This window comes from Urocampus carinirostris, chromosome 5 (assembly GCF_059441175.1).
Source record: "Urocampus carinirostris isolate Australia breed hairy pipefish chromosome 5, RoL_Ucar_1.0, whole genome shotgun sequence".
NCBI lineage: Eukaryota > Metazoa > Chordata > Actinopteri > Syngnathiformes > Syngnathidae > Urocampus > Urocampus carinirostris.
Window position 1 is genome coordinate 5,683,679 of NC_142353.1, and position 27,940 is coordinate 5,711,618.

The window sequence follows — 27,940 nt, forward strand, 5'->3', positions numbered from 1 at the left end:
AAAAAAAAAAAAACCTACAACACACAATAACAATCACTTGTTAATTCCAGTAAATGGATCTGACTATTAATGACATATTATTCCGATTTAAGATTGGATTTGAACCAGGCAGGTAGCACAAGAGCAAAATGGCCCAGGTTTCAGGGTTAAGATGAAATCAGCCTTTGCCTTTGGCTTCCCGCTCGCCCCTTTTGCTTGTCATATTTAAACGTAACGATCAGGAAGATGAGAAGCGTTACGCCTTGAATCCCGGCCAGGAGAAAGAAGTAGTAGTGCAGCGAGCAGTCGTTGATGTTTCCTAGAGAGAAAATGACACAAATTATTAATCAACAAGTTCAGGTAGGTGACTTTTTTAAAAAAAATCTAAAACATCATCTTGGCATGGTTAGAGGCGGCAAAATACTGCATTAATGTTACTGACAAAAGTCATCACAACAGACGCCACTGTGTAAAAATAAGGCCAAGCAAATAAAAGTTAAATTGTCTTGACCAATGGTATGTGCCCCTACTAGTTTAAAAACTGCAGTTACATTAATATTGCTTGTATTGAAAATGAGTCGGGGAGCTAAATTAATCAAGTACGTAACCATTAGCCACCTGCTGTCCCATTGAAATTACATTAAAGCTGCTCAATGCTTACGTAATGACCAGACAGCTTTGATTTGGAGGTGACGCCTAAATCCTGAGCAACGGTCATGTAATTTTGAGTTGAGAGCTTGTGGTAAAATAACTACCTCAATTAAGTGATTAAAATTGGGTAGAACCCAGCAATGAACTATTTATTTTATATTCTTCAATTGCTATGAAAATCCGTATTTGGCAATTATAGTGGGGTACCATAAAATACAATCTTTAAAAATAGGGACGTGAATAAGTATACTTTTGTCAGAGTGGATGGTGGTGAGATGGTGGACAGAGCACTGATAGATTATGTAGTGGTTAGGAAAGGAATGTCAAATAGATTGTTGGATGTTCATGTTTACAAAGGTGAAGTGAGTGGTATGTCTGATCATTTTTATGTGGAAGGAAAACTGGGTCATGGAGGGCTAGTCATAGGAATATTGCAAAGATTCGTTCGATGCTGTCCCAATCAGATGCAGAGGTTATAATTCATGCGTTTATTACTTATCGGCTAGATTACTGTACTGTATTGCGTTCTGGTCTCCCCATGTCTAGCATTAAACGTTTGCAGCTGGTTCAGAATGCAGCAGCTAGACTTTTGACTAAGACCAAAAAGTTTGAGCATATTACTCCTGTATTGGCCAACTTGCACTGGCTCCCAGTCCACTTAAGATGTGACTTTAAGATTCTCTTATTAACATAGAAATGTTTGCATGGGCTTGCACCCTCTTATCTCTCCGATTTGATTTCCCCTATGTTCCTGCACGGAGACTGCGCTCGGAAAATGCCGGTCTACTTGTGACTCCGAGAGCCAAGAAGTCTGCAGGCTCGAGAGCGTTCTCCATCCGGGCCCCGGTGTTATGGAATGCCCTGCCTCTGGAGATAAGATCTGCAACCTCAACGGAAGTTTTTAAATCAAGGCTCAAGACACACTTCAATTCCAAAGCGTATGATTTATGCCCACCTCATATTCTGTTTTGTCCTGTCTTTTTCCGACGCCTCCCTGGCTGATACGAAGGAGAAGGATGATTTTAGATGAGTCACCGGACCAGCGTCTGACCTGCAGCATGTCAACCCCTGCATTTACCAGCTGGCAGAGATGGGAAGCAGCGCCGTGGCCGTCATAGACTTTCTGGACTAGTTTACAGGCTGGGGGCGTTGTTGATGTCATGCACTTTCCGGACATTTTCAACATCTTACCTAATGTTTACTATTATGTGTACAGTAATGCTAATTGTAATTCACCCTGGTCAATCCTGGAAGGGGGATTACCACATGTGAGGTCCTTTCTCAAGGTTTCTCTTTTTTCCTCACACTGAGGTTTGTGAGTTGTTCCTTGTCCGCATGCTGGTTTAAGATCAGGTAATTGTCTAATTTTGTAATTGTAATCCTGTGCAGTCCTTTGAGACATTTTTTTTGTGATTAAGGGCTATATAAATAAATAAGACTTGCTTGACTTGGAACGGTGTGGCAGGTAAGTCAGTTGTTGGTTGTAGATGATACAGCGCTTGGGGCTGATTCTGAGGAAACATTGAGAAGGTTGGAAGAGTGTGTCATAGGCGTAGGTTATGTGTGAATGTTGGCAAGAGTAAGGTGATAAAATGTTCACGTGAGGGAGTAGGCATGGCGTTGGAAATAAAATTGAATGGACAGGTGCTGGAAGAAGTTGAAAGCTTTAGGTACTTAGGTTGTGATGTGGCTGTAGTTGGTGGAATGGAGTGCGAGGTATTGAACAGAGTGAATCAAGGAAGCAAGGTTTTGGGTGCTCGGAGGAGAGTGACGAGCAACAAGAGTATGAGTATGGATGTTAAGAGGGGACTGTATGAGAGTGTGATTGTGCCGACTGTGTTGTATGGTGCAGAGACTAGGAGCCTGAACGCAGATTTAAGAAGGAAGTTAAATGTTTTTGAGATGAAGTGTTTGAGGAGTATGTTAGGAGTGACAAGATTGCATAGATTGAGAAATGAAATTGTGAGAGACAGAACTGGAGCAGTCATGGAACTGAGCAAGCATGTTGATAAGAAAGTACTTGGTTGGTTTTGACACATGGAGAGGATGGATGAGGAGGGAATGTTTAAGAGGATCTACAGAGCAGAAGTAAATGGAAGGAGACCAAGAGGAAGGCCGTGATTGGCGTGGATGGATGGTGTTGAGTGCACTTCAGGAAAGAGGTCTAAATATAGTGGAAGCTAGAGCTCTTGTTAGTGATAGGAATGAGTGGATAGGTGTTGTGAAAGGATAGTGGGATGTTTGGACGTGTTCTAAGGGGTGAGCAGGGCAACTGCATGATGCGGCAGGGGTAAACCAGTGAAAACTGTCGGGCCCTGCTGTTGAACAGAAGAGTGTGTTATGTCACCCTGACCAGAGTGACATGGCCGCTTTCTTGTGTCTCGTTTAATTTGGAGGGACGAAAGCATGACCAACTTGGGTGCCGAGGTGCTTAACTTTTTTGGGTGATTGGGCATTTGGGTTGGCCATGGTCAAATTTGTGTGTTTTTTTTTCTTTTTCCTTTTCCTTTTCTTTGATTTTGTGTATGTGTTTGTCTTGCTGTCCGTCAGCCCTCTCAAGGTATATTACCAGGGTAGATAGATAGATAGATAGATATAGATAGATACTTTATTCATCCCTGAAGGGAAATTCACATTTCCAGCAGCATCCCTGAGCTGTGAACAATACAATAATAAAGCAAAAAATAATACAATATACAAAAACCCAGTGTGACGTGCAAATGCCCACTGTAGCGTGTTATATAGTAGATAGACCATAGAAGGTATTATGGTAACATTTGGGGTTATCCAATGTCAGCAATATAATTCAATTTTACTTGGGTTATGTTCTCGTTACACAAATCCCTTTTACCAATACAGTGTTTCCTATACCATTGGAATATTCTCACAGGCCGCCAGTGTTTAATTGGTCCCACCAGAGTTTCAAACGTGTATTAAATCAGATTTTTTTTAAATACATATCGAAGCAAAGTTCATCAAAATAACAGTTTGATTTCTCATAATATAAATGATTGCAAACGCCATGGTGTGTATTTGTGCTACGCATCTCCCACATTCATCATGAATCTAGATTCTTGATTTTGCTCTAAGAATGCACCTGATCGATGGGTTTGAATTTCAGATGTACGATATCTATTCCGGGGAAAGCAGGCCCTCATACCCTATTGGAAAAGTCCATCACCCCAGGGTCTCAGAAAAATATATGGGGAAACATTGCAACATGAGCATATTTTGTACAAAACTTAAATTTTTATACACCCACAAATACCTGAAACTAACAACTATTTGATCACCACACTCCCTTGCGCATATTCACTCCCCCGCGTCGTCAGATTGGCGTCAAAAGAGATCCTGCTCCAAGACAAAAACTTTCATGTTATTGTACATGAATAGCGCCCTGCTCTATCCTGCTGATCAAAGAACGGATCAACTCGTATGAAACGGCATCTTCAAGCTTTGCATAATCCAGTGATCTCGTTGGACATCACAACATCGCTATACACTTGAACAAGGTTGCTCTGTTGTATGCACACTCTTGTTGCTAATTAGACATTCAATGAAAGAACGGCACACTGGGATGACAGGATGCAGCAAAAGCGACAAATGCGTCTTCAACGGGATGTCGTGTGACCCTTTTCATCTCGAGAGTGCATTGGTGAATGTTTTTGTACCACAGATTTTATAGACTGGAAAGAAATTCAGGGACGCATTTGCTGCGAAGACACCTAGAATAGCTTTCAATAAACTTGATATGAATGCAATCTTGACGTCTCTCATGTATAGTCAACAGTTTTACAAACTAATGAGTAGGGAAACTATAATGTAGTTAAAACCAACTAAGGATCAGTTGTGTAATGTTCAAATGTAAAAATGTCAAATAGCTTCAGTATCTGAATATGTTATCCCTTTATGAGATGAGATGAAATATCCCCATACCAAATTATATTTTTAGACTCACAAACCTAATAAAATGTAAAAAATGACTATTCGATGCGCCTTTATACGGGTTAGGGTGATTATAGAGCTTCAATGTAAGACAATTTAACTGATCACAGGAAAAAGGAAAAAAAGTCGATATAAAATGAACATCTGAAGATGGATAGATAGAGAGATACTTTATTCATCCCCGTAGGGAAATTCACACTTGCAGCAGTATCCTTGTGTTGAACAATAAAATAAAAGAAAAGAAATAGAGTACAGAAATACCCAATGTAACGTGTTGAGTAATTAAATAGTGCTACATAAAATACACACTGTAATAAAAATAGGGTAATATGCAAATGTGGGGGGTGGGGTTTAATGTGGGCTTTTACTCACCTAGGTGGAGTTAAATAAGCCTCATCGCATGAGGAAGAAATGATCTCCTCAGTCTGTCCATGGAACAAGACTGTGACAGCAGTCTATAGCTGAAGCTGATCTTCTGTTTGGAGATGATGCTCTGTAGTGGATGTGATGAATTGTCCATGATTGACCACAGCTTTTTCAGTGCTAGTCTCTCAGCTACAGTTGTCAGGCTGTCCAGCTTTGTGCCGATAACAGAGCCCGCTTTCCTTAACTGTTTATTAAGACGACAGGCATCCTTCTTCTTAGCGCTGCCTCCCCAACACGCTGCCGAATAGAAGAGGGCGCTTGCCACAACAGTCTCATAGAACATTTGCAAGAGCTTTTTGCAGATGTTGAATGACGCCAGCCTTCTGAGGAAGTACAGTCGGCTTTGACTTTTCCTGCATAGAGCTTCTGTGTTGGCAGTCCAGTCCAGTTTATTGTCCAGCTGCACACCCAGGTATTTGTAGGTCTGGACAAATTCTAAACATTCTCCTTTGATAGTTACAGGAACCGGTTCTAGTTCTCCTGAAGTCCACCAACATCTCCCTGGTCTTGGTGGTGGTCAGGTGCAGGTGGTTAGCGTCGCTCCATTGAACAAAGTCCTCAATCAATTTCCTGTACTCCTCCTCCTGCCCACTTCTGATACAGACCACGATAGCAGTGTCATCAACAAACTTCTGCACGTGGCAGGACTCAGTTGTACTGAAAGTCCGACGTATACAGGGTGAATAGGAACAGAGAGAACATGGTCCCCTGCGGCGATCCTGTGCTGCTGACCACAGTGTCCCATGTACAGCCCCCCTGTTTCACATACTGGGGTCTGCCTGTCAGGTAGTCCGTAATCCATGCAACAAGGTGTGAGGTTGCTCCCATTTCTGTCAGTTTACCACTAAGTAGCAGAGGCTGTATAGTGTTGAAGATTGATGATAGATTGATGCAAATCAAGAAATGTCATGACTCGACATTCTAATGCTTTAACAGGTTTAATATCACCTTGAGTGGCAAATTCATATTTGAGGGGAGATCATCTAGTTAATTTGCCCATAAAGCTACATTCGGGTTCTCACACATATGCTACAAAGCAAAACACCTTCTTAGCCCTTACAAATGGTGCTTTAAGTTACAACACAACCAGAGTTGAAGGCGCTGTCTGGGAATGTTCCACTAGCAGACACCATCTTCTGGCTTAAGTCATCGTTGGAGTCTCTGTCAAGCTGTTTGTGTGGCACTTGCATGTACGTGCATTTCTTAGATCAGGTCAAATACACTCGGAAGCTACACCAACCACGAGAACCAGCTTTCCTGCTTCGTAAACACTCCACCTCTTTCCTGCTTCCTGAACAGCAATGATAAAAGCATATACAGTGAGGAAAATAAGAATATGAACACCCTGCTATTTTGCAATTCCTGCCACTTAGAAATCATGGAGAGGTCTTAATTTTTTTATCGCGGGTGTATGTCCACTGTGAAAGAAATAAACTAAAAAGAAATCCAGAAATCACAGTGCATGAGTATTTGAACACCTGAGAAAATGAATGTTAATATTTGGTACAGTAGTCTGTTTGCTATTACAGAGGTCAAACGTTTCCTGTAGTCTTTCAACAGGTTTGCACACACTGCAGGAGTGGTCACATCTTCTCTACATCAGTCAGGTTTCTGGGATGTCGCTGAGAAACAAAGTTTGAGCTCCCTCCTAAGATTTTCTATTGGGTTCAGGTCTGGAGACTGGCTGGGTCATGCTAGAACCTTGATATGCTTCTTACGGAGCCACTCCTTGGTTTTCCTGGCTGTGTGCTTCGGGTGTCCGTCGTGTTGGAAGACCCAGCCACAACCAGTCTTCAATGGTGACTGAGGGAAGGAGGTTGTTCCCCAAAATCTCAAAATACACAGCCCCAATCATTCTCTCTTTGATGCAGTGCACTCGTCCTGTCCCATGTGCAGAAAAACACCCCCAAAGTATGATGTTACCACCACCACACTTCACAAGCTTAAGACTCACTTCTACGCTGTAGCATATGAATAACCTATACTTTTCGTGGACAATATCTCTGTATTATTTGTGATTGCAACATTCTTTGCGGTCTGGTAATCCTGTAAGGGGGATACCACATGTGCGGTCCCTTCTCAAGGTTTCTTAATTTTCCTCATGTTGAGGTTTTTTGAGTTGTTCCTTGCCCTCATGTTGGTTCCAGATCAGGGGATGGTGTAATAATAGTCTGAAAGAAATAGTCTTTGTAATAACCTGTGAAGCCCTTTGAGACTCTTTGTGATTAAGGGCTATACAAATAAAAATGACTTGACTTGACTCATTCTTCTTCCTCCAAACACGCTTGGTGGAATTATGACCAAAAAGTTCTATTTCTGTCAAGTCAAGTCACATTTATTTATATAGCCCTTAATCGATCACAAAAATGTCTCAACTGACCACGAAACTTTCTCCCATGTCTCCTATGTATCATCCAAATGGTCATATGCAAACTTAAAAGGCCTTGACATGTGCTGGTTAAGGCAGGGGAACTTTTTGTGCCATGCATGATTTCAAACCATGAAGTCTCAGTGTATTACCTATAGTAACCTTGGAAATGACTGTCCCAGCTCTTATCAGGTCATTGACAAACTCCTGTCGTGTACTTCCGGGCTGATCCCTCACCTTTCTTAGAATAATTGAGACCCCACGAGGTGATATCTTGCATGGGGCTCCACTCCGATTGAGATTGACTGTCATGTTTAGCTCCTTCCATTTTCTAATGATTGCTCCAACAACAGACCTTTTTTTCACAAAGCTGCTTGGCAATTGCTCCTTAGTCATTTCCAGCCTTGTGATGGAGGTGTAAAATTTTGTCTCTGGTGTTTTTGGGCAGCTCTTTGATCTTCGCCATGTTACAAGTTAAAATCTTACTGATTGTATGGGGTGTACTGGTGTCTTTATGCAGCTAACCTCAAACAGGTGCTTCTGATTCAGGACGATACATGGAATGCGCATGTGGACTTCTAATGGGCGGACTATCAGGTCTTTCAGGGTCAGAATTCTAGAAGATACCCAGGTGTTAAAATACTTATTTGCCACTGTATCACAAAAATATATTGTTAAAAAATTATGCATTGTGATTTCTGGATTTTTATTTTTAGCTAAGGAGGTAGAGCACTTGTCTTGGGATGAAGAGGTCGCAGGTTTGATTCCCGGCTCCTCCGCGTTATGTCGAAGTGTCCTTGGGCAAGACATTGAATCCCTAATGCCCCCAATAAGCAGGTAGGCGCCTTGCATGACTGACTCCTTATTGGTGTGTGAATGGATAAGTGTGAAGCACATTGTTAAGCGCTTTGGGAGGTCTTTATTGACTTGAAAAGCGCTATATAAATGCAGACCATTTATTTATCTCTTTCACAGTGGACACGCACCTACAATGAAAATTTCAGACCACTCCATGATTTCTAAGTGCAAGAAATAGCGAAATACTTATTTTCTTCACTGTAGGTCTGGTGGAAAAAAATTATAAGGGCTCTTTGAACTCAGTTGGGAATTGTTAACACATACCTAATAGAGAAAATATTCTACTTTTAACCTTTCAAGGCCATCTCAAACGACGCACCCTAGCTTTAAAGGAAGCCTTTTGTGTAAATGAAAATATGATTAATTCTCAAAGGATTAACAGAATATACATTTTGCAGTGGTTCAAACCTGTATTACAAAGCATTATCTAGCATTTGGTTTTCTTCAGTGTCATGAGTATAAAACAATATCAGTGTTTAGTAGGATATTGTTGAATGTATACTTTTCAGCGACAGTCAACCCAAAAAAAAGAACACATTTCTCCCCATAAAAGGATGCAGCTTATGATGGCATATATTATGGAGGACTAATCCTGCATTATGTAAAGTGTATAAAATAATGAATACACATAGGTAATATAGAATAAATCAACACAAATAAATCACGCAAATAAATGCAATTTTGTCGTTTATATATTAATTTGTTTTTTATTTTGTTGCAGATTGTTTTGTTACAGTATTTCGTCGAAACAAAAATGTCCAAGTGAGGAGGCGGCCCACTTGTTTCAGCACTTCACCTATTGATTTATTAGTGATGAACAAATTGGCTACTAAACCAATCAACAAATAGGGGAAAGGCTCAGCCAGTTTGACATGCCTTCTCATTTGAATAACATTTGGTTGTGACAAAATACACAACAAAATACATGAAAGGAAAAAAATATATTAAAGAGGAAAAAAGGAAATAGAAAAATGATAAACTGCATAAATATAATGAAAAAAAAACATTTATACCAAGTATTTAGGCACTATGTGGTTTATTAATGTGTTATTTTATTCATATGGAATACATTTGTAGGTATTTTTTATTTAAACATTTATTTCAATATGTGGCATGATTGGTTCTCCATATATAATCAGATTTTGTACAAACTTCCAAAAGGTATGGTGCCACTATTACTGCTTAAGAAAACAGTAGAATAAATAATTAATGCATGTTTTTATGGTACAACTTGTTCTCCTATTTAAAATTCCTCAACCTATTCCATAGCACTACATGAGTTATAAATGTTAATAGCTACGTCTTCTATGCCCTATAAGAAACAAGCAGCGTTAAAAACTTCAAGTATGATGATTGAATCTCAAACATTTTTAAAAACCTGTCACACCAATACTGTGATAAAAATGATTTGTAAACTTTGTAATGAGCAGTACTGCATATACAATTACAAAAACCTTTACACACATCCAAATTGTATGCCGCATGTATTTTTTATCTATGTGGACATACTTGCCAACAACATGAAAAATGGAATTTAAAAATACTCTTTTAAACCAGGAAAATTTAAAGGCAACGTTGCACTCGCCACACATGCCCAGACCTTTTCAGAAAGTGCATGCGGAAACAGTGACAGAATCAAGCCATGTGATGTCGGACTAGCACTTCCATCGCCATGTTAATGCTTAAGAGACAGCTTTACTCAAGTCGAGCAGGGAGGTGTAATCAGACCCCCGGCCAGTGATTAATGTTCCTCATCTAGCTTCTGGCCAGTGCGGCTAAGTAAAAACTCTGAACATTTCACCAAGAAAACGGTTAACTGAACACCATAAAGCCGGAAGCCATGGAAATGAGTTGAATCTTTTCCACCTTAAGAGCGAAAAGGACTAAGGAAACTAACGTCTACAAAGTGGGAAAACAGCCACAAAACAAACAGTAGAATTCTGAACTGTACTCAATACCTAAACTTTGTGTGTTTATAATCTGTATCCAGGAGGTTTTTGAGCTCCATTTCTTTATCTCACCATTCAAGTGACTTATAAAACAAAATTACATCTTTAAGGCAATCTATCTTAACTTTAACTGCCCCTTAAATGAAACTAATCCGAGAATCGGATGGATTTATGAGGCATGTAACCCACCTTTCAGAGCTTACATCATCAAAATCACCCTTAAACCCAAAGCACACTGTATTAATAAACCATTAGCATTTTGCGGGTGTATGATTAACATCTTTGCCAAATGCTCAGAGAAATGGGATCAGAGTTAGGAACTGTCTGTCACTAGGAGGCCATCAATCGCATCAGACACCTTTCTTTTAATTTGGCTATTTGGACAGATTTACACAATCTTACGTTGTTAGATTGACATGTCTTTTTATTATGGGAAAACTTCTCTTAAAACAAGATGCCACAGAGCTTTTTGCTACCCATTGCACATCTGATTTACAACATCCTTAAGTGGACTTTAAATCACTGTAAGCTTTAAAGATCCAAAGTCCAATCTTGGTAAAATAAATCTCAATCGGAATCAATACCTCGAAGTCCACACTCACGTATGAAAATCAAAGTCAAAAGCAAACTGCAGTGAAGAGCAAGCTTGGTTTGTAGTTTGTGGACCACACAAAAGCAATTATCTGTGATAATCAGATTCAGATTTACTTTATTGTCATTCGTGTACACAGAACGAAATGTCGATACATCTGAACCGCAGAGTTTCTTTGAGCGTCAGCCGGGATAGATAAGCTTAACCATGTCTTCGTCATAATTTTTGCGAAGCAGTTCGTCATTACGCGGTTCAATGTCACTTCCAGTTGTTAAATGGTCCAGTTTATAATGATGGAGTTTCATCCACAGCCGGCCTACCATGATTCAATAACTTGAAAATTGAGTGGAAATACTCAGAACATGATACCTTTTGCAGCCCTATGCCCCACTCTCAGTTAGCAATTGTAGAGAGACAACTGTGGCTAGATAAGGGGATGTGACCGTAAATTCATGTTTTTTCTTACCAAAATCTTTGTGGGATGACATCCATCCAATGGCTTTAAGGGACACAATGGCCAGCAAACCTGAGCCCACAAAGGAGCCTATCCCAGAGAAAAAGAAAAAGAGCCCCATGATGGCACTTTGCATCGACTTGGGTGCAGCAGAGTAAGCAAACTCCAGCCCTGCAGAAAACAAAACATGTATTTAATTCGTCTTTACTCAAAAAGTAGGCTGCATGAATGGTAGCTGTAGTGATTGAATGGATGAGCACAACAGTATTGATTGAATTGTATTACTTGTGCAATAACAACTCTTTGTGTATTCGAAAGCACATAGCAGGCAGAACGTGGCTGCAGCAGCACAGCATTTTTTTAATATGAATTCGCTACATTTTGACAAGCAGTACCGGTGTCCTCGCCATCGGGTTGGCGATGTTTTTGAGTCGGTCCGGTATCTGATAGGCTATGCTATTATAGTCTGAAGACAACCGCATTTCTGGAAGACAAATCACTCTGTTTGCAGGGAGACTGATATAACGCTCAAGTACGTAAAAGGAGTCTTATTTTCCATCACCCGACCTGTCTGCCTGCAAGCTGACATTGATAATTTCATGGTGCCGCATATGATTTTTTTTAAATAAGGCCCGATAGCTACATCTGTCTGGAGAGATTACAGAAAGGTGGATGACTGTTTTCTTTTAATTCTTTGAGGATAGATTCCTCACAAACATCTGTACTTGACTAAATGTGCTGAAAAATGTTGGCATTAATACAAGCATTGTAACTCCAACCTTTGCAGATGTTTTCAATTGTTTACTTTGATCATATAATTGTCCTTTTATATACTGATGCATTTTGAAGAAGGAAGGCAACATAAAGAACAATGGTTAAAAGTTGTAAATTGTATCTGGTTAGATTTCAGATCAAATCTAAAAGGGTGGTCACAAATAAAACAAGTTTTTGGGCTACAGAAAAATAAAACAATTAAAATTGGATTGCATTTGCACCATTCATTTTTTTCTTCCAATGAAGCAGGATAACCACAGACCAGGAAACATTCCAAGAAAACAAATTTTTTAAAAAAATGTGTCATGATACACGAGTAAAAGTTCTATTTAGAACCGAGGAATAAATGTTTGACGGCAGTGGCTTTTTTACAGATCGATTCAAACAATAGAGGGCTGAGAAAAACATTTCATTCCATTTAGCAGGCTCAATGTCACAATTCTGTCAGGCTATCACCTTTGATCTAAGTGCTAAAGCTTAAGAAATGAAGAAAGAGACTGGGTTATTTTAATGAATTCAGAAGGTATAGCGTCTGCAGAGAGACAGAAGGGAGCATTTGAGATGGATCCTACTGCTGTAAAACGTAATTATTAATTAATTCATTATTCTTGAAGTGACTACTTTTTTCCACTCATATGTATATTGTATTGTCCGTATAAAAACAAGAGAGCGTTTATTCATTCATTAATAAATTAATCCAGTCAAACCTGTGCCATCAGTCTGAAAACCGAAATCTAGGTTTAATGATAGATTTCATGTATCCCTTTGCAGACTAAAAATACAGATTTAATTTTCAAAACCATATGAATCAAACTTGTGTATTTTGCAGAACAAGGAATACACTCAAAAAATACAAATATTAACTGTATTTTCTCAAAACATTGCAACATCAATTACCTTAATGTTAGAAAGGTTAAATACAATTAGTGAAAGGTACTGTATAAGGCAAAGTGGCAGAGGATTTGCAGGAAAACAACTGCATTTTAGCCAGTGTGTAAAATATTAGAGTTTAACATTTCATAATTTATACCAACACCCTCTGTATTGAAGGATTTTGTACGATCGAATACAAATTACATTTAATGCAAAATATATTCACTGGCGGGGCTGTGGTGCAAGGTCAGTGCAACCTAGTGGAGAATATTGTTTACAGGAATGGCGGAAACGGACGTGAGGCTGATAAGATTATCAGCGCATCCAGACGAGGAGGGGCCCTGATGACGGAGGACAGCAGGCAATGTTTTGAGAAACGCTCTGCTGTTTTTAGTTGTCCAGACATCGAGGCGAGGTGGTGGAGACCACGTGGGGCCTTCCTGGCACGCCCATGGGAGGAGCCGGGACACCATCTTGCGGAAAGACGTGGGCCGAGAGGAAAAGCTAGAGAACTTGAAGAGAAGGCTTGCAAGAGACTCCAACGACACTAATTCGGCCATATTCGATGGAGTTCACTTAGAGAAATTGTTTATGAAATTGAATCTGCCCCCGTGTGGAAATGTCGGCTATTCTTGTTCATCTTTTCCACCAAGAAACGAGTGTGCATTGTTGGGTAAATGTAGGTTGTGTTTGGTTAATGGAGTCAGATAACTAATTTGAACAATTTGGTAAACGATACATGATATTTAATTCCCAACAAACCGCACTTGGTAAAAAGAGTCATGCTGAATGTAATTAAGACAATGAGATATGATATGGGTCATTTTAGATGCAAATTCAGTTATTTAACAGCTTTCTCTTCATTATGTCGCTAAGAAATAAAAGGTTATACTAAAAACAAGGAATACAAATTGAGTACCTGCAATGCTTGCAAATATTTCACTGATGCCTATCAGCACATATTGAGGAACTTGCCACCAAATTGGTAGATCTGCTGCGTAGTAGACTACGTTTCCCAGCACTTGGTCAATAGACCCATTTGCTTTGATGATTTCCAGGCGTTTTGTCTCCAGAATACCTAATGAAAAAACAACATGAAGTTGCACAGCAAATGTGAGTACAAGCACAAAGCAAACAAATAAAACACACACGTATGTTTACACAGTACACGAATTGCAGTGCTGTAGATTTAATGACTCAGCAATTTGAGTATTCTCATCAATTTAATAAGATCACATCTACATTCAATGCCGGAGTGGCTAAGAAGGAAAAACGGAAGATTTCCCAAAGGGCGGGCTCCTGTCGAGGTGGGTTTTGCGCTGGCTAAGTGGGAAAAATAATTTTACCATGTATCTGTCACTTGCACAATCCAACCTTGTTCATGACTTCATTCTGTAATCAGCAATTTGGCCACATTTAGCGCAACCCAAAAATAACACATGAAATGAGTTTTAACATCTACGGTAATTCTCCCCTCAAAAATTGAGTTGCTTTGGCCTACCAGCATGAACACAACACACGCTGTGTTGAATGATATGCATCAGGATTGATGGAGGGCAAAAATGTGCAAGTTGGAGCCAAAAAAGCCAGGAAATGAAATAGAAACATGTTAAAAGAAGAGCTGTTATCATTCACTTAACTCCTCTTGCACTATTTGCCTGTCATCCCTGTGTCTGCAGTAGTGTGTTGTGCTGCATATTTGCAGAATTTAGAAGTTAAGCTCGTTGTAATGGAATTCAGTCTCTTTTTAGAGAAGGGTCTGTTTCGGCTCAGCTCCCAAAAGCCTATTCAGATTGTTTTTGTTGCATTTATCCATATATTAAAACTCATTATATAACATTATGCAGAAAAGTACCTTTGCGAGACAAATGAAAGCTAAAAATATAAAAATAAAAAAGACAATGAAGAAAATAGGAAAAAAGAGAAAAAAGAATAAACAATATAAAGGGAATAAAACAGTAAAGGCTAAAACCCCAAAAAATAACAATGAGAAAAAGGAAGAAAAAAAGCAGAAAAAAATAAGAAAAAGAGGAAAAATGCTAGAAGAAAAGAAAAACGCTTGGGGAAATTAATAAACAAAAGAAGAAAAAATAAAGCAAAAGAAAAGTCAAAAAGCATGTCCTCTCACAATATATATAACCTCCTCCCAGATGCGTACATGTCATAGGGTTGGCATATGAGTTTTTGTGGAGCCATTCCTGTACTCAGGTTGCATGAGAGTGGAGCATCTTGGTTTTAAAAGGTGAGAAATCTAGGCTAAGAAGCTCACTAACTCAGGAAGTTTTGGAGGCATTCATGCTGATGTTCACTAAAAAGGAAATAATCAAGTTCTATAGACAATGACTTTGTCATCAAAAAAGTTGATACCAGTGCTTTGCTTAGGAGGATTTTTGAAGTTTTGAGCAGCCTACTAGAAATGTGTACTGTATAGTGAAGTTACTTCCTTAGCCTTATAAGAGTTTAGTGTAAAGCCTAACAGTCTTTTGGGAAGGCAAAAGCAATTTTGATTTCAAACTACTGATGCTGCACAAAGGTAAATATGATTTGATCTACTGTACATCAAAATCTTTATATCATTTTTATTTGAATTAAAATAGTTGAGAGTTTTCGGTTGAACTATAAACATTGACCTGATTTAATTTTCCAATAAAAATCATATGAGCTTGCTGCTGTTCCAGTCATTCACATTCCTCCTCCATAGCTAAGATACAATGAGGATATGGTATTGGTCTTTTAGGTGCCAATCCAGTTATTTGACTGATACATATCTCTTCATTGTGTCATTAAGAAATGAAAGGCTATACTAAAAACAAGAAATTCAAAATTGAGCACCTGCAATGCTGGCAAATATTTCACTGATGCCTATCAGCACATAATGAGTCACTTGCCTCAATATAACTAAGTATATTCTCGGCTTCGGGGAGAAAACTCCGGGCTGAAAAATGGGGCTTTGTCCACATTCTTCAGTTTTATGAGCACAATTAGAACTCCTTAGTGAAAAGTGCTACTATAAGTACTAATCAACCAATATCCCATTTGTAACTTTGATGGCACATATCATACAACTAGCAGCAGCAGTATTAGCAGATAACGGCAAAAGGCCGCCTCACATCATAAAAACACTTAATACCACACTTGAAGAGCAGTTGCAGTCTTGTAATCCGACCATGTAATAATACCAAATGTCCATCTCAGTCCATGTGGTGACTGGGCCACAGAGGATAAGTCCTTTACCACAAATGCACAACCCTGCTTACCCTTTCCCTACTTAACACCACACAGTGACATGATCCTTCGCTATGGACATCTTAAATCAAGCAAGCTCCAAAGGAAGTACATTAAAAAAAAAAAAACACACACTTCAAAATATTTACAACAAAAACACTTCATATGGCTGATTGCTTTGCTTTTTTCTGATTGCTCGTTCCTTTCCATTTGTACACAAGCAAAATCTAAATAACTACATCGTTCAGTGCTTACTTGATGTTCTGCTTAGGTCTGACTACTCCTGACGGGTGAAAGCCAAGGAATTGCACTGTATTAATTTTATTATTCAGAGATTCCTCAGTTTTTGAGGTTAATGGGGACCAGAACCATCTGCGAAAAGTAAAACATCGCACCTTCAAAAAGGCCCCCAAGGAGCAAACTTACCTCGAGATTACATCAGTTTCGACAGAGTAATACGGGTGTATAAAAATAAATAGATCCACAAATAATGACCCACAACAAATAATTGCAGTTGAGTGAATAGTTTTATTGTCATCATACAAAATAAAAATGCCCACATCCGTGCTCTACCGTAAACCCTTTCTCTCCACTCCTAGGAACTGCTTGCTGTAATATTCAGAATTTATTTTGCTGCGAAAGGGCGTTACTTTTCCGCATCAAGTAGTGTGATACAAGCAGAAACCAGATTGCTATTAACGCTTTTCGACTGAAATGTTACATTATATCCACCTGGCAGAGACAATACCCCAAATTTAGATTTATTCTCATTTTGCAACAAAAAGACTGCATTTTGTGGGGCGAAGCAATAAATCAGATGAAACGAATCAAGCCTATAAAAAAAAAAAAAAACCTGCCTTTGATGGGTATCAAAATGTAATTTTACTGTATCTGGGAGGGCTGTGCATGAGTTAATTTGGCACTGCAAAAATGAGCAATTTTAAATTAATCTAACTCATGGTGTTGTTGACGTACATAATACACTTATTTTCTCCATTATGTCCCACCGAATGGTAGCGTGGGTTGTCATTTTGCACCTGTGGCAACATGAATATTTAGTGGTTTACAATACATGTCTACAATTGTTAGAAACCACATGTCATATTGGGATGTACACGGGTGGTAAATTGCATATTGAGTGTTTATAATAGAAATCTACAGTAATTACGAACCACAAATTTGAGGTATTCAAGCTTGTTAAGCAAAATCTATACATTTTAGGTGGAAATTAAGACTAACTTAGTCATCATAAGTTTCCCATGAATATTTTAGAAGCAGAAACCAAACATTATTTCAACACGTTAGTTAGGAGTTGAATTAGATCAAAATCTTAATTGTCCAATACAGCTGAGGAGAATTGGTGTTTATATTATTCATTTATTGCCAATATTACTTAGTCCTCAACAGCGGCATATCAATTAATTTATTGCAGATTTGTCACAATCACAAAACGGCTCGTTTTTCACAAAAATGTTCTCCCTGTTAAAGCAATACAGTCTGTGTCCCCGCAAATTCATGATCTACACTTTCAAATGATGCATCAGCATTCTCCAATAGAGATACGTTGGGGTCTGTCAGCTACAAATTGATGTTTACATTTAGGTGTTATTATATAAACATGTAGAAGAATATACAAATATTTTCTATTAATTGTATATAGATATATTACAATATAATGGATTGGCCTATTCCAAACATTTGTGGATTGAAATCTGATGTGATGAGATGGTATTTACAAAAGAATTGCCCATTTCAAACGTTTTTCCTTATAAAGGAGATTTTTTTAAGTACTCACCAGCAGCTACAGCTGACCACATGACAAAGAACATCCCCACTGCAATTCTCTTCAGAGAAGAGGGCAACAGGCCACGCCGTTTCAGGATAGGGTCTACCACTTTGTCCTTAAGAGGAATCAGCATGAGGATGAGCACAGCGTCGAACATGGTGAGCCAGGCGGCCGGGAAGCGAAATGTCATCTGGAGGATTCAGCAGGAATAGATGAGATGTGATAAAACTGTACAAAAAGCAATAAAGCATGAACACTGGGGAGAATTTGGCGAAACTAACACAGTTGACTAAGTTTGTGTGTTTGCATGGTTGCTTGCTATTACTTTGGCACCCCCAGGTGGTCATAGTCAGATGTGGTTGAAAATTGAGTTTCACTAGCCTTACCTTAACTCAACTTTATCTATTAAGCCCTTTGAAAAACAGACCCAGCTGAAAACATAGTTAGCAAAAAACCTTAAATAGACCATAAACTAATGAAAATAAAACAAGAAAGTCTCATGCTGGGTCAAAAGCCAAGGAATAAAAATGGGTTTTAAGACTAGTGATAAAAAATGGACAGGACACATTTTTCCAAGGTTTGGGAACAGCAAGAGAAAAGGCTCTATCACCTCTGAGCTTCCTATTAGATCTCGATACCGCCAGCAGCAGATGATTAACAATGTAAAGATCAAATCTGCAAGCAAACAAAATGGAGTACTGCAGTGTCTGTAGTTGGCATATAATTGTCAAATTGATCAATTTAATTGTCTAAGTAAAACCACTAAGAGTATTGAGTTTGGGATTGATTCACTGCTTGATATATCAGCAACTTCTAGGAAGAGTTCCAATAAGAACCTGAATGCACAGCATTGTACCATTTTCTAGTGCAGTTTTTTTCAATTTGAGAGCAACTTTCCGTTACCAAGTAGCGCAAAGGGCACCCAGTTTAATATGCATTTCTAAAAGAACAAATTATGTTATTACTATGTTCTTACCAGGTTAATTATTGGGAGAAGGGTCTAACACAAAAACATTTTTTTACTAGAAAATCACAATAATCCAGCTCTTTTGAGCCATTTTCAGAGCAGGCCCGCAGGCAACTCAGTTGTCCCTTGGTGGGCACGCTGTTGGAACACGTTTGAGACCCCAGCTCTAGTGTATGCATACATACATACATATACACGCACACATTTTTTATACATACATACATATACATATACATATATATATATATATAAATACACATCCATCCATTATTTGTACCGCTTAACCTCAGTAGGGTCGCAGGGGTGCTGGAGCCCATCCCAGTCATCTCCGTGCAGTACATACATACATATACACACACACACATATATATATATACACATACATACTGTATATATACACATACATATATATACATATATATAGTTTTTTTTATTTTTCTTTAATGGCACATTATAACACATGGTGATTAATAAAGACATAATGTGACTGCAAACAAATCAAAATAGATATAACAGCTCAATCTTTTCATCTACCATAATTGCTTCCATTTAAATCAATCATCACAATGTGCCAAAAATCGCAAACCACGTTCCAACAGAGCGTACAAGGTGGATTCTGCTGCAAATGTACATGACAAATTGCTCCATTCTTACTCATGCATATGTATTCGTCCAAAGAAAAGCGTGGGTTTCGTGCAAAGAGGATGCGGAGCATAGAGAGAATCTGATTTATATTCTATTATATCCATGAAAACAGCAAGGGAATGCATATTACTCCATCTCTATTTTTAGATGGCTAAACCTTGAATTGCTTTTTGTTCATGTAGCAAGTGATTGACTTGATTTGTGCAGTTAGAAGTCAAACAAATGGTGGTTAGGATGGCAGCGGCACGCTCACTTGGTGCATACAGCAATACATTTAACAAATATATTGACAGTACAAAGAATCTGCATACCCTCCCTACAACCTACCCCACATCTCAGTATAAAATAAACACATAAAATACAGATCCATCTATTGTATATTTAATACTATTTAGATAGCAAGACAGATTTGAAAGACACAAGACGCACACACTGCAACTAAAGGGATGAAACAATTCCATTTAGCATTGAACGTGACACATCATAAATAATTACAAAAATTGCTTCGAGCTTTACTCAGAGGGTTACGTCTTCTCGAATAACTAATTTGCACAGTTATGATGGTGAACTGTGTCAGGTGAGGAAGTAAAAACACTGCATCAACTAATACCATTTCCCTTTTAATTTTGAGAAGTGTCAAGATTTGTACCAAACTCTGCTTTATTCTTAATCAATAACAAACTCAGTCAATTCATAACGTGCTTTTCTAAACAGTAAAAGCGCTTACAATGGATGCAGTAATTATTTAAGCACACAAATACACCTTGAAATTTGCCTAATTTCCCTGCTTGTTAAACATAAATGTTTATAATCAGTAGTAAAAAATAAAAACTATCAGTGCATGATTTGAAGGAATACAAAGGCAAAGTGATTCATAAACTGAGCATGTTTGAACGTCTAATCTTTTTATTGCATATAGGACAGTCTTAGATCATTTTAATATTGTGTTACACGTTCTCCAAATTTTGTATTCATTACATATCCACTGAAATATTACAAGCTTTATAAATTATTTTAATATTGCCGATTTTGTCTAACAGCTTACTAGTATATTTTTTCATTTCATTCTAATATTTTAAGATTGGATCAGGGACAGTCTTGTATATCAAGCACAGGCAGTCTGTGTTGGGCTTACTGAGAACCATCAGATGGGGGCGCTGTTGTGGAGTGTTTAAAAGCAGGCAGAGTGCTAATCTGAAAGGTTACACTGTAGTCTGTTGAGTACAATTCTAATTTAATCCCCAAGGCCATTGACAGCCTCCAGCTGTTACCTACCACAGTGACTGTGTCAGTGACCCATGGCTATATGTGAACCATCTAGTCTAGTACTATACATTTACAGAAAATATCCCATTTTTTTACACCCAATATCTAGTCTTGGAGTAAAAATACACGGTTTACCCAAAAACATCTTTAGAAGTTGAACTACTTATTGTTTTGTTACCGTTTGGTAATCCGTGCTGGTATTCGAGGCAGCAACTGGAATCTTTAGGTGCAGGCCCTGCAGAATATAAGTTGTCTGCATCTAAAACACAGTAAATAATGGTATTAGAGAATATATATCCATTGCCCATGCTTAAATAATGGATTATCAAAAGTCTTGTGTCAACACTTGGCAATGCTTAACTGTTACCTTAGCAACTGCAGACATTCTCACAAAACACGTGTTCTATATTACAAACAAATTTACCTGGAAATACACTGTCCAATATGGAATGAGGGCTAAGAAAACTGGAAGGATTTTCACTAATGATTTCACTTCCTCTACTTTCTCTTCTGGAAATTTGCCTCCATATGTGACTTTGGCTCCATCCAAAAGAGTTGGTTTATTGCTTCTACGAAACAAAAATGATGATACAATGATAAAGGTTATATCTGCTAATGTTAAACATAACATTGAATGGTAATGTTAGGTAGGGCAATGGAATAGAATGCAACAATTTCCAAAACACTCTACCAAGATTAAAGTGAATAAGTTGTAGACAATACAAAGTATAGCTTAATTCCACAAATCATATTAAAACTGATAAGTATACAGAGCAAGAATGGTTAAGAATTAAAAATAAAAATGCTCGAAATTTTGAACACTTGTAGGAAAAGCAATCTTTAAGCAAATTGGTAAACATGACCCTGTAGCAGCCTTATAACGTGTATTTTTCAAGTGTAAAGTGAATTATTGATGTTTAGTTTGAACATCATCTTTTCCCCCCAACACTTTCAAATTGTCTCAACGTCATAGGAACGAGAGTTTGCAATTCAACGAGGAGCTACAACTTATTTTAGTTTTAACTAGTTTTGGTTTTCATTTGTGCAAATTAGCATTGGGAAAAAAAAATCCTGAAAGGACAAACGATAGGGATCAATTGAACTCTGGATAAAGGTTTACTTGCACAAAGCGGATTTTCAACATTTACATCCTGAAAGACTGTTCTATACATGCAAGTCTTTCACAATGCATCTCCATGGCAGTTATTTGAAACAGCATTTTTATTTTGTAATTATTTTAAGATGCATTTAATTCAACATTGCTTATGAATAGACAAAAGTGACGTATTACCGGAGTAAGTCAGGCTCTTTGGGTTTTGGAGAGCAGCAAGCGAAGCCCAGGATCTTGAACATGTCGGTAAAAGCACTGCCATCAGCGGGCTTGGTGATAAAAACTGTGCGGCCCAGGAGAAAAACCAGGAAGGAAATTCCAAGACACACGGTCGGGATAATGTAGCCGAGCTGAAAGCTGAAATTTTGCTGTATATAAGCCACGCCTCCCAAGGATAGGATGGCACCCAGATTGATGCACCAGTAAAACCAATTGAAGAATCGTCGGGTGGCCTCAGGTCCCCTGTCTTTTACCTATTCCATAGGAAAAACATGTTAATAATGTCAAAAATATGAGTCACTGGAGTTCATAAATCAAAAGGCCACATGATGGGAATGTCAGTGTCTCCTATAATAAATCAGCCATTAAAGCAACTGTTGCACGGATCGAAAAGGGAAAACTTTTTTTTTTAATCAAATTATTGCAAGGAAAAATGTTTAACAACTTTATTGCATCTGCTGTGCAAAACATTTGGCCTATTTTGAACTGTAAATGTTATGGCAGCATAAACAGTAACAACAATGGGATACAGAGCACTATGTTTCGTCTCCAAGTGCAACAGATGATGATATTCCTGTGACAGTTGTGACCCAAATGGAGTCGGTCCTCCCTTTGGAGGAAACAAATAGATACTATCTATATGTGATGAAGTGGAAGAAAAAAAAATTGGTTTAGAGTTAACTTCAAATTACATTTCAAACTTTCATTACTCTTTAAACGTGGGGTTCAGAAATCACTTCCAATGATCACAATACAATCAGTATTAAGTTCTGAACAGCCACTTTTAATTTTATTCTTCAGTCAATTGCATCCATCACACAGGATCTGTTTTGCTGTATTGGACTGATTACATATTTTGAAACACTCACAAGTGTCAATGTCAACACTTTTTATTTTTTATCTTTACATAATTTTAGGAGAAAACAAATCACATGTACCAAAATCAAGGTATGGTTCTATGACTCAATTAGCCTAGTAAAAGAGAAAAACAATTAAATTGAATTAACCATTAAATAAAACTAAGCCATTGTTTTGAACAAAGGTGTATACTGTATTTTTTTTTCATCCCACTGTTGCCATCAATTAAACCGATATTTAATTATAAAAAGAATAATTGTACGTTAGGAGCTACATTGATTCTATGCATTGTGATAGTTTCACCATAATGCACACTGAACATATAAGTACAAAGTGTTTTGGCCTGGAGTGCGATATTTTTAAAGCAATTTCACTGCATTTTGATACCAGACACCAACATTTGTCGGAACATCTGCCTTTTGTACCAAGTTAGCTCCTGACAAATGGTTAAACATGCAATTGTGATAGTTTTACTGTGAGTTTTTATGTTCCGATGGTTATGAAACCCAACATGAAATTGCTTCTGTTGTTTTCCTGCAATATAAGGTCCCTATTTGAAAAAGTGAGTTATTTCATGATCAAAAGCATTGGCACAAAGTTGGACACATGTAATGAGCATAGGCCGATGCTCCCTGAGAGGTAATGAGTCAAGCCCCCCAGTGAAAATATTTGTTTGGCTTTTGTCAATGTGTCAAAAACATAAATGACTATTTCCTCTATATTGATTTAACATATGCATTCATCTTTGCAAAAGCATATTTCTTTCCAACTCCCACTATAATGGAAGCCATTTTTACATGGATGTTTCCGACTGCGTGACTGTGTGTGTGTAAAATAAAATGATCTGGCTGTGGTAATGAATGATGTGCTTGCCTGAGTGAATCTACATGGCAAATATAAAGCAAATCACATGTCTGACTACACACCATTCCCAATTATAAATGCCTGCAGCGGATTATATTTATAATCATTACAACGGTGAAATTTGTATTTTGAATGCATACTTAAATCCAAGTAAATCACAAAAAATGTGCATATTTTACCTGATCTGCCCCAAAAGGAGTGATGTTTGATTTGACCGACCCAACGCCCAGTGCAATTAAGAAAAGTCCACTATAAACAGCAGGCCCACAATATGGTGCTCGAATTGGGCAGGTTACATTGCTAGGAGGTGTACTGTTTGAGCTGAGACACTCGGGAGGTTGCACCGGAAATGCTGCCTCTTCTCCGCATATAGTCACCCTGGAGTCTTCATTTGAAATAAAAGGAAAAAATAAAATACCTATGAAGTACATTATTAAACTTGAGGCAATAGTCCAAAACTTTCCAAGGTATGCATCTGCCAACCAGCCTCCAAATGGAGATATCAAATAAGTTACCCCCATGAACATTAGAGGGGCTTGGCTGGCTTGTGTGCCTTCCCAATAGAAAGGACTACTATTTAGAAAGAGGACAAGGTTGGAAGTGATGCCATAGAACGCGATCCTTTCCAGTGATTCAGCCAGCAAGATCGCAGCACACGCAAGTCTCCTTCCTTGGAAAACGGATGGCGGTGATGTTGTGACATTTGTTCCATTATTTGAGTCCAAGAGAGGGGTACTCTCATTGGTGTTCTTGTCGACAGCCATCGTCTACTCAATCTGAAATGTCCTTCTTTACACTCTATTGAGTTCAGTCCTACAAAACAAGAGCAACTGGTTTAATCATCTTCATGTGTTAAGGTCACCAAAGACTTGTTTGGGATTTTAAATGCATCCAAGAATTTCATACATTTCTACATTAAGGCTTCTTGAAATTGTCAGAGATGACTAATTTAACAAAATCAAATATATAAAAATAATTCAGGGAGGGGGTGAAAGCAGCAGTTGGGTTGATGAATGAAGGGAAGGCTGCTGGTTTGGATGGTAGAGCATATCAGAAGAGGTGGGGAATCTGTGATAGTGAGGCTTGTATGGTTGTTGACTATATGTTTTGTGCTTGGAGTAGCACCAGAGGACTGTCATAGTGCATGTGTGGTTCCCTTGTGAAAGGGAAAGGTGACAGGCTGGTGTGTAGTAATTTGATTGTTACAAGTCTGTCGAGTGTGGTGGAAAAGCTTTTTGGCAGGATTTTTTTTGGGAAGAATAAGGATAAGACAGAAGGAGTACTTGGGGAGGAAAAGTGTGGGTTTAGAAGAGGTAAGGGATGTACGGATCAGATTTTTTGCAGTCAGGCAGTTGTGTGAAAGGTTTATAGTGAAAGGAAGGGAGGTGTATTGGGCATTTATGGATTTAGAAAAAGCTTGTGACAGGATAGATCGGGCGGGATTGTGGCAAGTGTTATATATGGAGTGGGTGGCAGGTTGCTGCGTGCTGTGCAAAGCTTGTATGAGGATAGTATAGCTTGTGTGAGGGTAGGGAGTGAAGTGAGCGAATGGTTTCAGGTAAGAGTGGGTTAGAGCGAGGGTGTGGCATGTCACCTTGGCTGTTTAATTTGTATATAAATAGAGTGGTGGGTGAGGCACGTGTAAGAGCAGGGAGAGTATGTATAGTGTGTGAGGGTGGGTTGCGTGTAAGTCAGCTGTTGTTGGCAGATGACAATGGTTTGGTGGCTGACTCTGCAGCAGGACTGAGTCCTTTGGTAGTTGAGTTTGATTGAGTGTGTAAGAGAAGGAAGCTCACTGTGAATCCAGACAAGAGTAAGGTAATCAGGTATTTGAGAGATGGTGAGGTCGGTGATTACAGGTTATTTTGAATGGTGTAGATGGTTTTAAGTATTTGGGTTCGAATGTGGCACCAGATGGTGGTTTAGAGGAGGAGGATGAAGAAGAGAGTGGGTGAAGGGTGCAAGGCAATGGGTGTGCCTAATTGAATGTTCAAATGTAGAGATTTGCAAATGGATGCAAAGCGAGGATTTTATGAAGGTGTGGTGGTACCAACAGTGATGTATGGCTCAGATGTGTTGGGTTTGAGAGTAAATGAGCATAATAGGTTGATTGTCATTTAAACTAAATGTTAACATACGATGTGTGGAGTGACACAACTGGATTGGCTAAGGAATGAATAAGTGAGGGGAAGAACTGGTGTGGTGAAAGAGTTTACTAAGAGGATTGGTGAAAATGTGAGAGGAAGGCCCAAATATGGTTGGATGGATGGGGTGAAACGTGCTCTAGATGCGAAGTCTGTTAATTTAATGGATGCAAAAAAGTGTGTGCAAGGGATCGAAGTGAATGGCGAAAGATAATTAAGAATGACTGAGATGCATATGATGAGGAGGGGGTAAACCACTGTATGCTGTCAGGCCTCTCTGCTGATGAAGTGTTGCATGGCCCAGCAGTTAACCCTTGTGCTGTGGGCTTAATGTTCAGTGTCAGGTCGGAAGGAGCGAAGGGGTATGAATGTGAGTGTGTTCTTGACTCTACCCACCTCCCACTGGGGTGATATGGCTTTAGTGCATCGATAAATAGATGGAATTGAAATTGAGAGGTATACTGGCAGAGAAAAGGTCCAGAAGCCAACAAAAAAGTAGAAAATTAACATCTTAATAATGACGGCACAGCGGATGAGAGGTTAGTACATTAGCAGTCATGGGCTTGAATCCAGCTACAAGCCTTTCTGTGCGGAGTTTGCATGTTCTCCTGTGCTTGGTTGGATTTCCTCCGGGTACTCCGGGTTCCTCCCTCATTCCAAAAACATGCATGTCAGGTTATTTAGCTGACTAAAATTATCCCTAGTAGTGAGTGGGCAAGTGGGTCGTCCCTGTGTTGCCCTGTGTCTGGCAACCAGATCAGGTAGTCCCCTGCCCAATGCCGGAAGATAGCTGGGGATGGGCTCCAGCACCTTTGAGGTCCTAGTTGCGGGAAGTTCTTCCAATTACACATTGCCACTGGGAAAGGCCTTCATTTTTTGACAAGCCCCATAATAAATGTCAATAACCTATATGTAATCCTTGAACACATTTCATAATTCTATAATCCCATTTTTAGTAGTAACGTCTAGCAAACGGTTAGCATTTAAAAATAAAGAAATCATGGTTAAGATATTCATCGCAGTAAATTACCTTGCGTACGACTGAAGGGAGCATTGTTAAGAGTTGGATCTTTTTTTTTTGCGTTCTTTGCAGCATGCACTGTTTGGATTTGTTTCACATTTTAGCCATTATTTGTATTTTTTCAGCGATCGTTTATCTTATCTTGGTCTAATGCACCGGTACTCTTGGGTGCAAGATGAGAATGCCATACAATCCAATTCCAGCTGCCCTTTAACACAAAGGACGCAGAAATGCAATAGCACGACGAAACTACCAGAGCAGGCGTGTCAACATCATTTTTAAGCAGTCTAGATTTAATTCTCTTCATTTGGTGGGTAGGCTATCGAGTCAGACTGCTAAGAAACATGGCAACAATTTCAAGCCCAAAATTCAAGCACTTTTCAAACATTGATGAACATTAAAACCAATGCATGTTCAAGCATTTCAAACACCCGTAAAAACACTGTTTTTGTGTATTTTCTGCTGCTTTAAGACACGGGTCCGTGCTACCTTAAAACTAACACAAGAAAATTGTTAATTTACGGAGAAGTCTTCTCCGAGCATCAGCATATAAACCATCCAAATCGATATCTTGCTTAGTTAGCAGAAACACAACATGAACGTCAACTTTGGTACGTAACTGTAGTCAAGGAAAACTTACTCTGCATGCTAACTTTAGCAATGCAACAGTTCAGGCAGAGTTAATATATAGATAATTACCTTTAAAACGGAAGACATGTTTCCAAATGCTAAGTTAGCTCCATTAACATTGATGTTGTTTCGCTTTCAAAAGCGGTCTTGTCTACAGAAAACTGTAAGTTAACCAAAAGTGTCACAACACTACCCCGTGACACACGAACGGTCATCAAGCTGGATATGCGCGTGGTTTTCGAAACGATTAATATAGCAACTGCTGAACTGCGCCTAATGTTAAGTAGAGCATCCCAGTTGTGTACAACTTTACCCCGACATCTTGACGTCATTGA

General features: G+C 38.7%; 1 protein-coding gene across 2 annotated transcripts; it reads right to left on the bottom strand.

The window, feature by feature from the left end:
* On the bottom strand, nt 1–27,901 carry slc15a4 (solute carrier family 15 member 4). Of its 2 annotated transcripts, XM_088335429.1 has the most exons (9): nt 27,675–27,901; nt 23,990–24,623; nt 22,050–22,342; nt 21,183–21,327; nt 20,937–21,017; nt 17,890–18,070; nt 13,789–13,947; nt 11,235–11,393; nt 1–298 (listed from the first exon to the last, which is right to left on the bottom strand). In XM_088335429.1, the coding sequence occupies exons 2-9, from the start codon at nt 24,572–24,574 to the stop codon at nt 147–149; spliced, it is 1,755 nt and encodes a 584-aa protein (XP_088191555.1). In that variant the 5' UTR covers nt 24,575–24,623; nt 27,675–27,901; the 3' UTR covers nt 1–146. The 2 variants fall into 2 exon arrangements, with proteins under 2 accessions (XP_088191555.1, XP_088191556.1); XM_088335430.1 differs by lacking the exon at nt 23,990–24,623.
* Nucleotides 27,902–27,940: the final 39 nt, after the last annotated feature.